Source organism: Canis lupus, chromosome 37 (genome assembly GCF_003254725.2).
Source record: "Canis lupus dingo isolate Sandy chromosome 37, ASM325472v2, whole genome shotgun sequence".
NCBI classification, from domain to species: domain Eukaryota; kingdom Metazoa; phylum Chordata; class Mammalia; order Carnivora; family Canidae; genus Canis; species Canis lupus.
The window spans coordinates 30111356-30125399 of record NC_064279.1 but is presented as its reverse complement, the minus strand read 5'-3'; the positions used below and the strand labels follow the sequence as shown (position 1 = coordinate 30125399).

The window sequence follows — 14044 nt, the reverse complement described above, 5'->3', positions numbered from 1 at the left end:
CTAGCATTCTGCATTAAAACGAGTGCGCCCCCAATCTGCCTCCACCGTCAGACTTGCATGCGCAAGTGTCCGAGAGCATATGACAGACCAGGGAGGCGCCGGGCCAGGAGTGCTCCGGAGGGCGGAGGAGAGCCAGAGTGGTTTTGGGGAATCCACGGCGTTCCTGCTCCACGGGGTCCTGGACGCTGTAGCCCAGGCTCCCTTCCCCAAACCACAGAAGGATCAGGAGACCTGCAGATGTGAGGGGCGGCGTGGCTCCTCCCGGGCCTAGAGGCCTAAGGACCGCGGGCCGCCGGACTCAGAGCTGGAGGGCTGCATGGCTGTGGCGGTCAGTGCCCCCGCCAGCCGTCCTGACCCGCCGGCTGGGGATAGCAGGTCACACCGGAGCATCACTTGACACTGTTCAAACCACGTGACTCAGTTGCTCACCGGACCTGGGGAGGGGAGGGTGGCTAAGCCCGGGCAGTGCTTCTCAGCCCTGCAGACCCACTCCCTCCTTATAAACAAAGATTTTTACTATTCACTCTACCATTCTGGAATGAAACTCACAGCTCACGTAACCTTACGTGCAAGTACACAACATTTTCATTCTTTTTTTTTTATTTTTTAATGTTTAAAGGTTATTTATTTGAGATTGAGAGAGAGAGAGAGCATGAACTGGAGGAGGGGCAAAGACACAAGCAGACTCCCCGCCGAGTTGGGGACCCCAACCCAGGGCTCGATCCCAGGCCTTTAGATCATGACCTAAAGGCAGACGCTTAATCGACTGAGCCCCCCCCCCAGGCACCCCACAAATACACAGCATTTTAAAAAATTAATTAATGAAATGCTGAAGTGTAATACAAGGAAAAACAAAGCTAATTTATGTACATAGTTCAGTGGGTAAACCCTTGGGTATAGCTGCACCTGAGTACGTGACAAAACAGTCATATTCCTAGAATAATTGTGAATTGACAGCTACGACAACAGGCTGACAGAGGCATGTCCTGCCAGTGACGTGAAAACCACAAGCTGCCTTCCTGTCCTTCTGAAGCAGTTTTCTCTAAAACGGTGCAAAATACTTGGTAAATCTAGGAACAAAGTTAAGAAGAGTCTCCACTCAGTTTGCATGGCAGTCGCATGCGTAGAAGATTCCATGTACGTTAAGAACATGCCCCCGAACACATAACTTGGTGTTTCCATGGAAAAAAAAGGCTGAGGTTCTGGGCGCAGAGGATGATGAGCCAGCTTCTTGCTGGTGCGAATATCCAGTGGGGCGTTGGAAGCGTCTGCAGCCCGCAGGACGGGTCCTTACTACGTGGGACTGTTTGGAACGTGGTGAGACAAGTGGCATCTCTGGCCACCTGCCACTCAACTAAACCCTCTTACCTGTTTTCACATCACCCCCGGGGGTGAGAAGCCCTTCCCCACCTGGTAGGGCCCAAGAGGAACCTGGTGATCCAGCAGTCTGCATCTGGAAGATGGTCCGGCCCGTCCTGGGGAGATGACCATTCCTTCCCAGCTGTGTAAGTGGGGCAAGTTCTTAACCTCCCTGTGCCCCAGAGTCCTCCTCTGTAGAAATGCAGATACGATGGTGATACCTACTAAGATGGTTTGAATGACATTAAGATTTGGGGGCCCCCCGGGGGCTCAGCTGTTGAGTGTCTGCCTTCGGCTCAGGTCGTGATCCCAGGGTCCTGGGATCAAGTCCCAGCATCGGGCTCCCTGCATGGAGCCTGCTTCTCCCTCTGCCTGTGTCTCTGCCTCTCTCTGTGTCTCTCATGGATAAATAAATACAATATTTTTTTTTAAAATTAAGCTTTTTATGGGAAGGTAAATGATGTGCATAAAGCATTCAGCCAAGTGCCTAGCACTTACCGAATATTCAACAGGCACAAGCTGTTTTTACTACCTGTGAGTTCACAGTGATGCTTCAGAGAACCCATCCCTGACCCATGAACCAGATCAGATCCCCCTCTTAATGGCCCTCACATCTTTGAGAACTTCTGCTTTGAGGTATTTATCACTATTACATACGGTTTCCTGAGTCCTCGTGCCGGTCTCCACCTCTCTGGACTCCATGGCTTTCTGAGGGGAGGCTTCATTTTTTATGTGTTCGTTTTCTCACCTAGAAGATGGTCACTGGCACATGATAGGTAGGTATCCAAGATGGATGGTGGGTAGTGGATGGGTGAGTGGATGCGTGGGCGACTGGGTGGGTGGATGAGTGGGTGGCTGAATGGCTGGGTAGATGCATGTTTACTTGCATGCATGTTCTTGACGGCGGGTCCTCCACGTGCCTCCTTGCTTCTCAACCATGCATTCCTTACCTTTTCATCATTTCTTGTTATTTCTTCATGCCTCGTAATTGTACCTTAGTCCTACCCATGTCAGTCAGAGGCTTTAGTTAGCACCACAAAGAAAGGGCTGGAGAGATTTCTTTAGACACTTATTGAGCACCAACTGTGTGCTGAACGTAGAGATAGGCTTGATTTTTAAAAAGCGAACAGCAGGGTCTTGGCCCTTGTGCGGTTCGTGGTCCAGCTGAGGGGAGAGAGACACGTCAGATTTGGCTAGAACAAAATACCGCGGGCAAATGATGGTGCTGAGTGTTGAGCTTCATGGAAAGTCCCGGGAGTTTGGGAGGACGTCTTTTATAGGTAGAGAGCGGAGCTATGCCTTACAGGCCCATAGGGGTTGGACTGGGTGATGTTCCCAGCAAAGGCAGGACACAACCTTCAGTGTGGGGAGCCAACCCTAAGGAGTTTGCTACAGCGGGAGCACCGAGTTCTAACTTCCCTCCCGCAGGACAGAGGCTGCCCTTGCATGGAAGGGTGGCCTCTTATAGCTTGGGGTATTTTCCTTCAGATGCTGACTGTGGTGGGATCGATGCCCCCTTGTGCAAGTAAGGAGTGGTGATGAAGCTTTTACAGAGGCCCCTTTTACAGAGGGCCCCCACCTCTGGGTGCGCCCCCTGCCATGACTTATGCAAACATTTGTTTATCGGACATCCGAATCATCTTGAACATCATCTAAGAGGACTTTAGGGCTCTCCCAGCTGAATTGGATAATCTTGCTTCTTCCAGAAACTATTGAGTTTACTCTAACCATTTAAAGAATTACAATCTGCATTTGAATTATGACTCTACATGGTGTTTTGTTGTCTTTTTTTTTTTTTTTTTTTTAATGCTGAGGCCAAAAGCTACAGGAAACTGATTTTTAGTTTTAAACTAATTTTAAATTAATTAGTAAACTAATTTTAAATTGCTTTGGGTGTTAGTAATCCTTCATAAACACACACACACACAGCTGAATCTTCAAAGACCGAGCAAAAGGAGCCTTACGGAAAACCGAAACCCTCAAGCACAGACAGCATTTGAGGAAGATCGCCGTGGCCCCAAAGAACGTTCTGAAACTAGAACAGTTGTTAGCTCCTTCCCTCCTGACACAATCAAGACGGAGCGTCCTTGACATTTTGTGGAGCGAATTTTCCTTCAACATCAGGAGGCCTTCAAGGACAGACTCCGTTTCTTTTTATCTCTATAATGTCACCACCTAGCTCAGCACCTGACCCATAAACGTAGACACTAATTTTGAATTCCAGCCCCCTCTTAGGTAGCTGTGGGGCCTTGTGGTCCCAGGGGTTCCAGACGAATGCCCAACACCTCTGAAACCTTCAGAGGAAGTAAGTGTCTATCTGTGATAAAATTGCACAGGCCGAAGGGCTTCATTTTTGACTGGGATTAAACCCACCCAGGGGTTGAAACAACAACTGCATATCTTGTTTTCTGATGGCAAATTCTCCTTGGCAGTTGCACGTGTCGGTTATTAGCAAAGATAGGAAAATTCATCGTTAATTAAATGTAGCTTCTTTAGATGAGTAAAATTTTCTAAGACATGGGGTTCATAGGGAATTAGTCATAAAAGAATTGCTTTTTTAAAAAAAAATTATTTGAGAGAGCAAGCACAAGCCTGGGAGGGGGTGGGATAGAGGCAGAGGGAGAAGCAGACCCCCACACTGAGCAGGGAGCCCCATGCGGGACTCAATCCCAGGACCCAGGATCATGACCTGAGCTGAAGGGGGACGCTCAACTGACTGCGCCACCCGGGAGCCCCAGTTATAAAAGAATTCCTTGATGAAAATTGTGCTAACCCCCAAACAGAGGATCTCTAAGGTCTTTTCAGATTCTCTGATTTTAGCTTCAATTTTTTAGCTTTCATTTTTTAGTGAGGTGGGGGGGAGGACTGAGAAAGTTCCAGAAGGGTGTTGTAAACAGTTCCTTTTTAAAGGCTTTTTAAAAATTCCGTTAATTTGTGACTGTCCGTGCTCCATCACTGCCTTTTGCCCTCAAACAGACCGCCGATCCTGAGCTTTCCTTGCTTGTTCTGTGACTTTCCAGGCATGATCGACAACCTGCTGTCCCCAAATCTCATCGATGGTGCCCTCACAAGACTGGTCCTGGTCAATGCCGTGTATTTTAAGGGTTTGTGGAAATCACGGTTCCAACCTGAGAACACAAAGAAACGTACGTTTGTGACAGCCGACGGGAAATCCTATCAAGTGCCCATGCTAGCTCAGCTCTCTGTGTTCCGCTGCGGTAAGTGTTCGCTTGGCGATGCCCCAGATCACTTGGTCCAAGAGCAAATCTGACTTTTATATTTTAAAAAGGGCAGGGGACAGGCGGGCAGGATTTTTTTTTTTTTTTTTTAAGTTCATGGTAAAGTTTCTTACCACTTACCAAGGTAATGTATTAATACATGACATACAGGCTTTTAGGTTGGAAATTTAAAGATAGAGGACAGTTCACAAAATACGAAATGTAAGCAGGCACTCGGCACATAGTGTATCATCAAGTCACCTTTGGCTACCTTACTTTACCAAATTAAAAAATACAAGTAAAAATTAGATTTATTTTCCACTTGCCAGTCTCACAGATACTAGGTTGGCAAAGCCCAGTCGTGGCTCTGGGGGTTGGGGGGGCACATGGGTGGTAGAAGTTGCTGCGGGATGGGGGGGGGGGCTTCCTGGAGCCTCTACGGCAATCCCACACCAGGGGACTTAAACCCTGAAGATCATCTCACCCCAGCAAGTAAGCAAAAGCCAGAAACTTACGTATAGTGGAACATATGTGATAAAGAGACTTAGATTCAAGTCAGTAGGAAGATGATACAATATATGGTTGATTCCAGAAAACAAGTTGTAGGACAGCAGGTGCTGATTCATCTCGTTCACGTAAAACACGTGCTACATACTCATCTGTCTGTAGAGACGTGTCCTGGAGGATGTTCAGTGAAACGTGAACGCTGGTGGTATCTCAAACGATTATTTTTCTCTAATTTGAATCTGCAAATTTTTAAAACAAAGCACGAGTCAGTTTTACAACCAAGGAAACAATGACCGACCCCTGCTGTCATCGCCACGGCGCTGACGAACGGAGTCTGACGATTATTTTTCGAGCCTAGTTTCATTGAACACTTGCTGTCCAACTTAAGTTGATCTTTTCCCTCTGAAAGTTAGCGGTCGTGTCTCCAGTCTGTGCCTGAACACGTGGGACCCGAGTATCACCTCTGCACGGTCAGTCTGTGCTTCCAGCCCTGCGCCGTGTTTTGCCGGCCGCGTAATTCTCTAAGTTAAGGGATGGCTCGGGTGAGGGGTGCCCTAAACAAAGCCACTGTCCTTCTTGCTTACCATTCACCAGGCTGCTAGGTAAAATTTTGTCATTCACTCAAATGTTTTGTTTTGTTTTGAAGAGAATACGTATTTGAAAGCCCTGCGGAAAGACAGTGCTCAGCAACTGAGAATAATAAAAGGCTCTTTTTGCCCAAAAGTCCTTCCCTCTTTCCAGAGGTGGGCCGAGCCTCCCGCTCCCAGCTGGCATTGCCAGGAAGACTTCGCTGGGACGCTGGCACGGCCACCAGCTCCTCTGAAGCAAAACCATTTTATTTCAGGTCAATCTTCATACACATTCTCTGTTCTAATTTAAAACAAAACAAAACAAAACAAAACAAACAAAAAACCAAAAAAGTATCCACACACAAAACACCTAAAAGTGAAGGGCCTCAATTTTATGTTTCTCTTGCTGAAAAATGAATGTCAGAAGTTAAAGATAAAGACGCAAGGATCCTGTAGACCTTCCTATGAGACCTCACTGTTTGTTTTCACAGGAAAGGAACAGGTTTCCTTGACGACATGGCTCGTTCCTGGGGAGGGAGCTGCCTCCCTGGGTAGCTCTCCGTCAGGACCGCCCTTCCCCGCGTGTGCCTTACGGTCACGGCTGTGCCTTCTTGCTCAGGGACCTTGCTACGGGCGGCAGCAGGCTGGGTGTCCTCCCCGCACCCCATGGCCTCCGCCCTCTGCTCCCGGCACGAGCCCCCCGAGGCTGCATCGGGGCTCCCGTGGCCTGGGGTGAGCTGGCAGGTGACCGGGATGCGGGGGAACCGGGTGTGGGACGCGGCCTCCGGGTCCCTGCAGGAAGGTGTCCGCTGGCTGGGTCAGCAGGTGCGCCACGAGCGCTCGCTGTCGGCTCCCAGCCCGCGTCGGGTGACGTCTGTCGCCCAGGGTGCTGCAGTCCGTCCTCGGGGGCCTCTGCTCTCCCGCTCTGGAAGCACGCCCGTCGTGACACTCCTTTTCCGTGAGCCGCTCGGTGTCCCGTGTCTTCCTGTGGCCCGACTGGCGTGCCCTGAATTCAGCCCTCGGCCCTCCCCGTCCCCATGGGCCACGGGGCTCCCTGTGCCGCCTCTGCAGCCCCCGTCCCCACATCCTGGGCCTCACCACGTGCCCTGTCCCTGCGGAAACTCGGCTGCCATCCCACGTGTCGGCCCCCTGACCATCCCCCCAAGATGCCGCCGAGATCTCGGAGCAACAGTAGGAAGAGAGGGTGGAAGGCGGAACAAGGGGGGAGCCCTTCCAACTGCCCATAAGGTAGAAGCACTTTGAGGAAAGATGTTCTTCTAATTTAAAAAAAAAAAAAAAAAGGCCCTTGAAATCTTTTTTTTTTTTTTTAAGATTTATTTATTTATTCATGATAGACACACACACACAGAGAGAGGCAGAGACACAGGCAGAGGGAGAAGCAGGCTCCATGCTGGGAGCCCGATGCGGGACTCGATCCCGGGACTCCAGGATTGCGCCCTGGGCCAAAGGCAGGCGCCAAACCGCTGAGCCACCCAGGGATCCCCTCTTGAAATCTTTATATTATTTTTGTAAAGATTTATTTGAGAGAGAGTGAGAGAGCGTGATCGAGAGCATGAGCAGGGAGTCAGGGGCAGAGGGAGAGGGAGAGGGCCGACTCAGGGCTCGATCCCAGGACCCCGGGATCCTGACCTGAGCCAAAGGCAGACACTGAACCGACTGAGCCCCCCCAGGTGCCCCTGAAATCTTTTTTGCAGATGTATATCCCGTGCTCATTGCAAAATCTACAAATAAGCCATTGTAATGAGGCAGAAAGTAAATGTCCTGTGCTCCCGTTTCCCGGGGCAAGAACCCTTACTTAGCGGCAGGTCTCTTCCCGGAGACCTGTCATGTGGACACACAAAATACGGCTCTGGGGCCTTTGTGCACACGCAGGGTCATGCTGTGACCGCCCTTCCTTAACCTGCTCTATGCATTAGACAGCGCGTCGTGGAAAACTTCCTGTTGATTCACATGGATTTACTTGATCCCTTCATCTCTGTAATATTCCATGGTCCAAATGTAGTCAAGTATCCTGTGGATATTGTCATATTATTATGTAATATATGTAATCATATATAATATATAATATAAATCTAAAATATAAATAATAAATGAAACAAAAATATATAAGAACATATATAATATGCTATTATGAGAAGCAGGCTCCATGCAGGGAGTCTGATGGACTCGATCCCGGGTCTCCAGGATCATGCCCTGGGCCGAAGGTGGTGCTAAACCGCTGCGCCGCCCAGGCGTCCCAATATTATTATATTATTATACGTATCATTACCTTTCTCATGTCGTGAGCACTTCGTGAGCACTCTTGTATGTAAATCTTTAGAAACTGAGTCAGAATTTATAAAGGTATCTCCCTTGGATAGGAGTGGCTGAGTCAAAAACCGTTACAATTTTTTTTTTTATGTTTATGGTCATGAATTCAGACATTAAAGACTTTACTTTGAAAAAAGACCACAGAGAATCCCAAATATACATATGCGTGTATGTGTACCTACGTAAATAAATACACGAATATCCGGCATTTTTCCGGCTTCCACTCTCCCGGGTGCTACTCCTGCCTCCCCACGTCACCTCCCTGCGTGGCTGTCTCTGAAGTCTTAGTTCCGCAGACGAAATGTATTCCCGTCCTCACGCATCTGGTTCTCCCGCCACGTTCCGTGTCCCCAGCGGCGGCCCCTCTGCTCGCCCAGCTGATTCCCCCGCACCTTCCCCCCATCAGCTGTCCCCAAGCCCGCTGTGCCACAGCTGGAATGCGGACCCGTCACGACGCGGCGCGGTAGATCTGCTGCTTGTTTCCAGGCCCGCATTCCAGTTCCTTCCAAGGTACAACCGAAAACAGTTCCCCGAGAGCTCAGGAAACCCCTAGAGCTACGTGTAGTAGAGGGTAACTGGAGGGATCCTCACCTGTAGGGTTTTTCCGATATTCAACGTTTAAAATACTCTCTCCGTGCGCGCGGCCAAGAGGAGTCCTTAACATTCAGCGAGTCTCGCTACCTCCTCCCCCGCGGGACTTAGGAAGGATCCGAGTACCCTGGGGGCCTTCCAGAACACCTGGGGCATCCCCCAAGTACCGCTTACAGCAGATGCTAAATCTTCTCCATGTTTTTAACACTTGGTTCTTTGCCTGTTCTCATTAAAGTTTTGTTGATCCCCCTTCGTCTAAGAGGAAACCCTTCTCCTCCGCGTCCCCCTCTCTCGCGTGAGTGAACCTGCTCCCTTCACATCTTTCTCTGCTCCAGCATCAATGAAGAGCCCTCGGGTGGCTTCCCAGGTGCTGACACGTGGAGAGCCTGGCGGGACGTGGTGAGGGAAAGGCGTGGGTCCGTGGCAGGCTCCCTGCCCCAACCCAAGGCTCCGAGTCCCCCTGCCCGGCTTGAGCCCTTCCGCCCGGGAGCCGGGCCCGCTGCAGCAGGCGTGCTTCCTCTCACTGGACTGAGGCTGCGTCTCACCTGCCCGAGCCCCGAGCTGAGTGACCAAGCGCCCCAGGAGACAAGTATTTTACGAAGCTCCTTCCATCCTTAGAGGGACGTTCTTACTATGTTCAAGCCCCTGTGCTGAGCACTGTGCTGCACGTACGGTCCCCTTGAATTTCCAGGGCAGTCCGCTAGGCCACGCACGGTAGCCCATCTTGCAGATAAAGGAAACCAAGCCTTGGAGTCGAGCAACTTGCCCAGTACCTGGAACCGGTGGGTCAGAAGAGGCGGGATTTGAACCCAGATCCTAGAACTCCAGATCTCATGTGTTTACCCCCGGCCCTGGTCCTCTGTGAGATGGTGCTGAGACATCTCGCCCTTTAGTGATCAGGTCCGGAGAGGAGGGCGGTTGTTTGGTCCCTCGCTCCCAGGCAGCCGGCACAGATAAGCACAGACAGAGTGTGCACACAGGTGTCCCGGCCCACATTTGCCATCAGCCCCTGTGATCAGAAGTGGGAGCCGCAGGGCGCCTGGGTGGCTCAGTCAGGTCAGCGTCTGGCTCTTGGTTTTGGCTCAGGTCATGGTCTTGCGGTTGTGGGATCGAGCCCCACGTTGGGCTCTGGGCTTGGTGCAGAGTCTCCGTGAGATTTTCTCTCCCTCTCCCTCTCCCTCTCTCTCTCTCTCTCAAGTAAATAAAATCTTTAAAAAAGGAAAAAGCACAAATGGGGCCACGGAAAAACGCATCATTGAGTGAATGTGAGTGACTGGGTGCAAAATAGTGGTTATTCGTGTTACTGGTCAGCTAATGGTGTCACCGGTGGAGGCCAGACTCTCCGCTGGAGCCGGATGCTGTCCCCCTCTCCCCCACCCACCCCCGCCGTGGAAGACACACCCGGCTCCTAGTTCTCATTATCCACGACCCCAGTTCTTCCAGAAGCGGCCAACGGCTGCCGCCCCGTCCTTATTCCGTGGCCCGGAGCAATCCGTAAGCCACCGCTTCCCAAACCGCGCTGCCCGAGTGGGGGCCCCCGGGAGACGGAAGGGCTCAGCCGCAAGGGGTGTTTCTCTGACTCCCCCACTGATTTCCCAGGTTCCGTCGACACCGTCGTGACCCACAAAGTAGACGGAAGCTTCCCGGGTCCCGTCCTTGCTTCTTAGGCAGCCCCCAGCCAGAACCAGCCTTGAGTGGTGGGGCCGGGCCGGGCCGCGTGGGGTGGCCGCGGGTAGTCGCAGCCCACGGCCTTCCCGAAGGACGGCCTCCCACGTCAGCCGCGGCTCACAGGCCCGAGCGGCCTGGCTACTCTGTATCATATTTGCTCGCTGCTGACAAAGGCGGGAGCTCGGGGGAGCCTCGGGGTCACCCCCAGAGCCGGCTCACTGAAGTGCCCGGGTCACCACGGTGACTGGCCGGCGCCTTCGCCCAAGAAGACACAGGGGAACCGTGAGAGAAGCTCGCCCTTTCCTCTTGAGCGCGGTCCCCTAGGTCTGGGGCGGGGCGGCCGAGGGGGGCCCTACAGGCGCCTGCCCTGCCTCTGCCCCGATGCCCCCGATGCCCCCAATGCCCCCGGGGCCGCCACCCAGGGCCCGCGCCTCCACCCGCGCCTCCATCCTCCAGCGGGCGGGAGGTCAAGCGCGGGTCGCTGGCTGCGGCGTCCAGCGGCGTCCCCGGATGGCGCTCCGCTCCGCACTGATGGCCGGCTGGTGTCGGGCGGGCTGTGAGGGTCGCGGGCCAACTCCCCGGGCGCCCCCCCTGCACCAGGGCGCGCGCCCCAGCTCCCCCCGGCCCGGCCTGCGTGGCGTGGGGCTGCGGATACCGAGCGGGGTAGGACGGTCCCGTCCAGTCGCTGGGAAGGGAGACAGCGGGCGCTCAGCCTTGGCGCTGGCGCAGGTTAGGGACTTGCGGGGAGCCTGCCTCCACGCGTCACGCCGCCCTGTCTTCTCTGGATGACCCACGTTTTGAGAAGTGCTGGGTCTAAATTGTCCCCAGGTTGCTATTAGCAAGTGCCAATAGCAGGAGGTCTCCAGAAGCCACGGGGACAGTTACCAGATTGGGCGAAGAGAGTGGGAGTGGGCCGGTGGAGGGCGGGGGCCTCCGTGCACGCCGACACCCAAGTCGGCCCAGGGCCTCCTGGCTCAGCCCCTGCGCGCCTTGGGAAGTCGACGTCTCTAACTGGGGCCTCCCGGCCCGGAGACGGGACGGCTTGTGCCACCTCATGGGGCCCTAAACCCCAAGGCTGCCCGCCTCCCTGCGCGGGCTGAGCGCACCCCGGCGGGGGCAGCGGCGCCCCTTCCTGGCCCCCGGGGTCAGGCTCAGCGTCTGCGGGCCCCTGCGCTCCCGGTGCCTCGTCTCTAGCGAATCTGCTCCGCGGAGGTTATTTTAGTGGCGCCCGAGGGCGTTTTGCGAAGGCGGGTCTCAGTGGAAGGGAGAGGATGCTTCACCAGGGAAGGACGTCCGTCGTCTTTATCTCTGTCCTTCTAAGGAAACTGTTCGGAAAAGAGAGTCGCCCTCTGCCCCTGAAGCTGCCCCCGTGCCCAGCAGACACTCGGGCCACTTCCAGAATCGTCAGGGACACCCTGAACCTGCCTCTGATCTCTCTAGGGTCCACAAGCACCCCCAATGATCTCTGGTACAACTTCATTGAGCTCCCCTACCACGGCGAGAGCATCAGCATGCTGATCGCGCTGCCCACCGAGAGCTCCACCCCGCTGTCGGCCATCATCCCGCACATCAGCACCAAGACCATAGACAGCTGGATGAGCACCATGGTGCCCAAGAGGGTGCAGGTCATCTTGCCCAAGTAAGTGCTCCCCGCCCCTGACGAGAAAACCACGGGAGTGCTCAGCCCCCGGCAGCGGACAACGTGAGGCTAAGGAATGGCACATCCTAGCTCCCAAAGCCTGATTGACTTTGCAGAAATTGTGCAGTGGGAATACAAGGCTCTGCTTTTGTAGGAGCTTCCTCCCCGCCCCCCATGCATCTCATGTGCAGCGTTAAGGATAATGGGAGAGGAGGGACACAGGCAGCCTGACCTCTGAGTCTCCAAGACCTCAAGGTCCTTGTACCATTTTGAGGGATTTTCACATATCGAATTTTGTTCAAAAGAGTGAAAAACACACATATAACGACACAGTACAGGTTAGGAGTGTTTCCAGTGTTTTGATAAGGAGATTCATGTCCATCTTCTTAAGTTTTAGCTGGGAGTTCCTGAAGACCAAGGTCCAAAATCTACATGGTAAGGAAATACTTGAAACCATCTAGGCAGAGTTCTTACACTAGCGTCATACTATGGCAGTTCTTTATCACACCCTAAATGTGCAATATTGGTGGAATTGGAACTGTTATGACTCGAAACCAAGGGGCAGGGACACCTGGGGGGCTCAGTGGCTGAGCGTCTGCCTTCAGCCCAGGGCGTGACCCTGGGGTCCTGGGATCGAGTCCCACATCGGGCTCCCTGCATGGAGCCTGCTTCTCCCTCTGCCTGTGTCTCTGCCTCTCTGTCTCTGTGTTTCTCGTGAATAAATAAATAAGATCTTTTAAAAAGACCCAAAGGGCAAGTAATCCCAGATTCTGCTTGAATTCCTAAATTTCTGAATACTTTACCCAGATCTGTGAAATGGGCAGTGAACATCCCCTGTCTGTGATCATGCTACCCAATGCCCAGAGCTTTCAACCAGCCACGTCTCGGGGGGGGGGGGGGGGGAAGATACCTTCCAGTTCTAATAGCTTTCAATTCTCCAGTCGCTGAGTATAATCAGAGGAGTGCACATATAACAAGGATTAGTAATCCTCCCAAGATTTTCTTTTATTGTGGAAATGAGCCTTCATGTAGGCAGCACATGATATAAATGAGTAAGGTGGTAGGCGTGCAGATAGGAGGACATGACAGGTAAAGCACAATTATAATGGTAAATGATCATTAGAGCCCATCTGCGATGAAAATCTGCTCACCTACCCTTAATGCTCTTCCGCCAAATGGGAGAAAACCTGGTGAAACATCCTCTGACGATAAGTTCAACGGCTGGCATTTACGTCAGTATGGCCGTCAAGCCAGGTCACAGGAATCCAAGAAACTCTCGTGACCCCCAAATAGAATGCATTGTCACCGATGCCTGAGGTTTGTTCCTATCTTGATAGTAAAATGCTTTAAAAATCCCGACGAGAATGAGCAGGAATGTGTCTCCTCTCTTGACCATCCCTGATACCAACAAGGATCATTTTTACGGCAGCCACGATGACAGCCATTTGGTTGGAAATGGGGGAAATCTGTAGACATCCCACTCAATATTCCAGGTATTGCCCCCTCAGCGTAAAGGAAAGTGCTCCTGCAGATCTCCCTGAGAACTGGAATGGGGGGAGGGAGGGTGGTTGCACCTGAGGGTCAGGCTACCCTTGTTCAGGATTGCTGGGTTCCTGCTCATTTTGCCAGCTAAGTGTCTGAGAGATGTGTTGCTCTCTACTTAAATCTTGGAACTACAGCTTAAGATACCATTTAGATTGGTATTCAGAGCGCACTTGAAAAAGAAATTGGTTTATCAACATTCCCCCACCTGCGCTGATTATATCATTTTACATCTTTTATGGTATAATGATTTCCCCCCTTATTTTCTCCTTTCCTGCCAGGTTCACAGCCGTAGCACAAACAGACCTGAAGGAGCCACTGAAAGCTCTCGGCATCACAGAGATGTTTGATCCATCAAAAGCGAATTTTGCAAAAATAACAAGTAGGTTCAATTTAAAACTCATTCCTTAACTTGAGGACTGTTACAAGCTGGGTCTCTGATTTTTTTTCAGAAAGCAAAGGTCAGGGGTGCCTGGGTGGCTCAGTCCATTAAGCATCCAACTCTTGATTTTTGGCTCAGGTCATGAACTTAGGGTTGTGAGATCGAGCCCCATGTTGGGCTCCAGGCCGGTGCAGAGTCTGAGGATTCTCTCTCCCATTCCTCCTCCCCCTGCGCAAAT

The 14044-nt window shown here is 52.3% G+C and overlaps 1 protein-coding gene and 1 long non-coding RNA gene across 3 annotated transcripts in view; one reads left to right on the top strand and one right to left on the bottom strand.

Annotated features, from left to right (window-relative positions):
• Window positions 1–14044, top strand: part of SERPINE2 (serpin family E member 2) — a 57264-nt gene that overhangs the window by 37351 nt on the left and 5869 nt on the right. For both annotated transcript variants that reach the window (XM_025441730.3, XM_025441731.3), the window contains exons 4-6: window positions 4380–4577; window positions 11684–11882; window positions 13706–13806. In XM_025441730.3, the coding sequence (XP_025297515.3) occupies window positions 4380–4577; window positions 11684–11882; window positions 13706–13806 (498 nt within the window). The remainder of the gene's footprint in view (window positions 1–4379; window positions 4578–11683; window positions 11883–13705; window positions 13807–14044) is intronic.
• Window positions 3135–6135, bottom strand: LOC125754478 (uncharacterized). Its single transcript, XR_007408810.1, has 2 exons — window positions 6024–6135; window positions 3135–5323 (listed from the first exon to the last, which is right to left on the bottom strand). It is a non-coding gene; the product is annotated as an uncharacterized LOC125754478 (long non-coding RNA).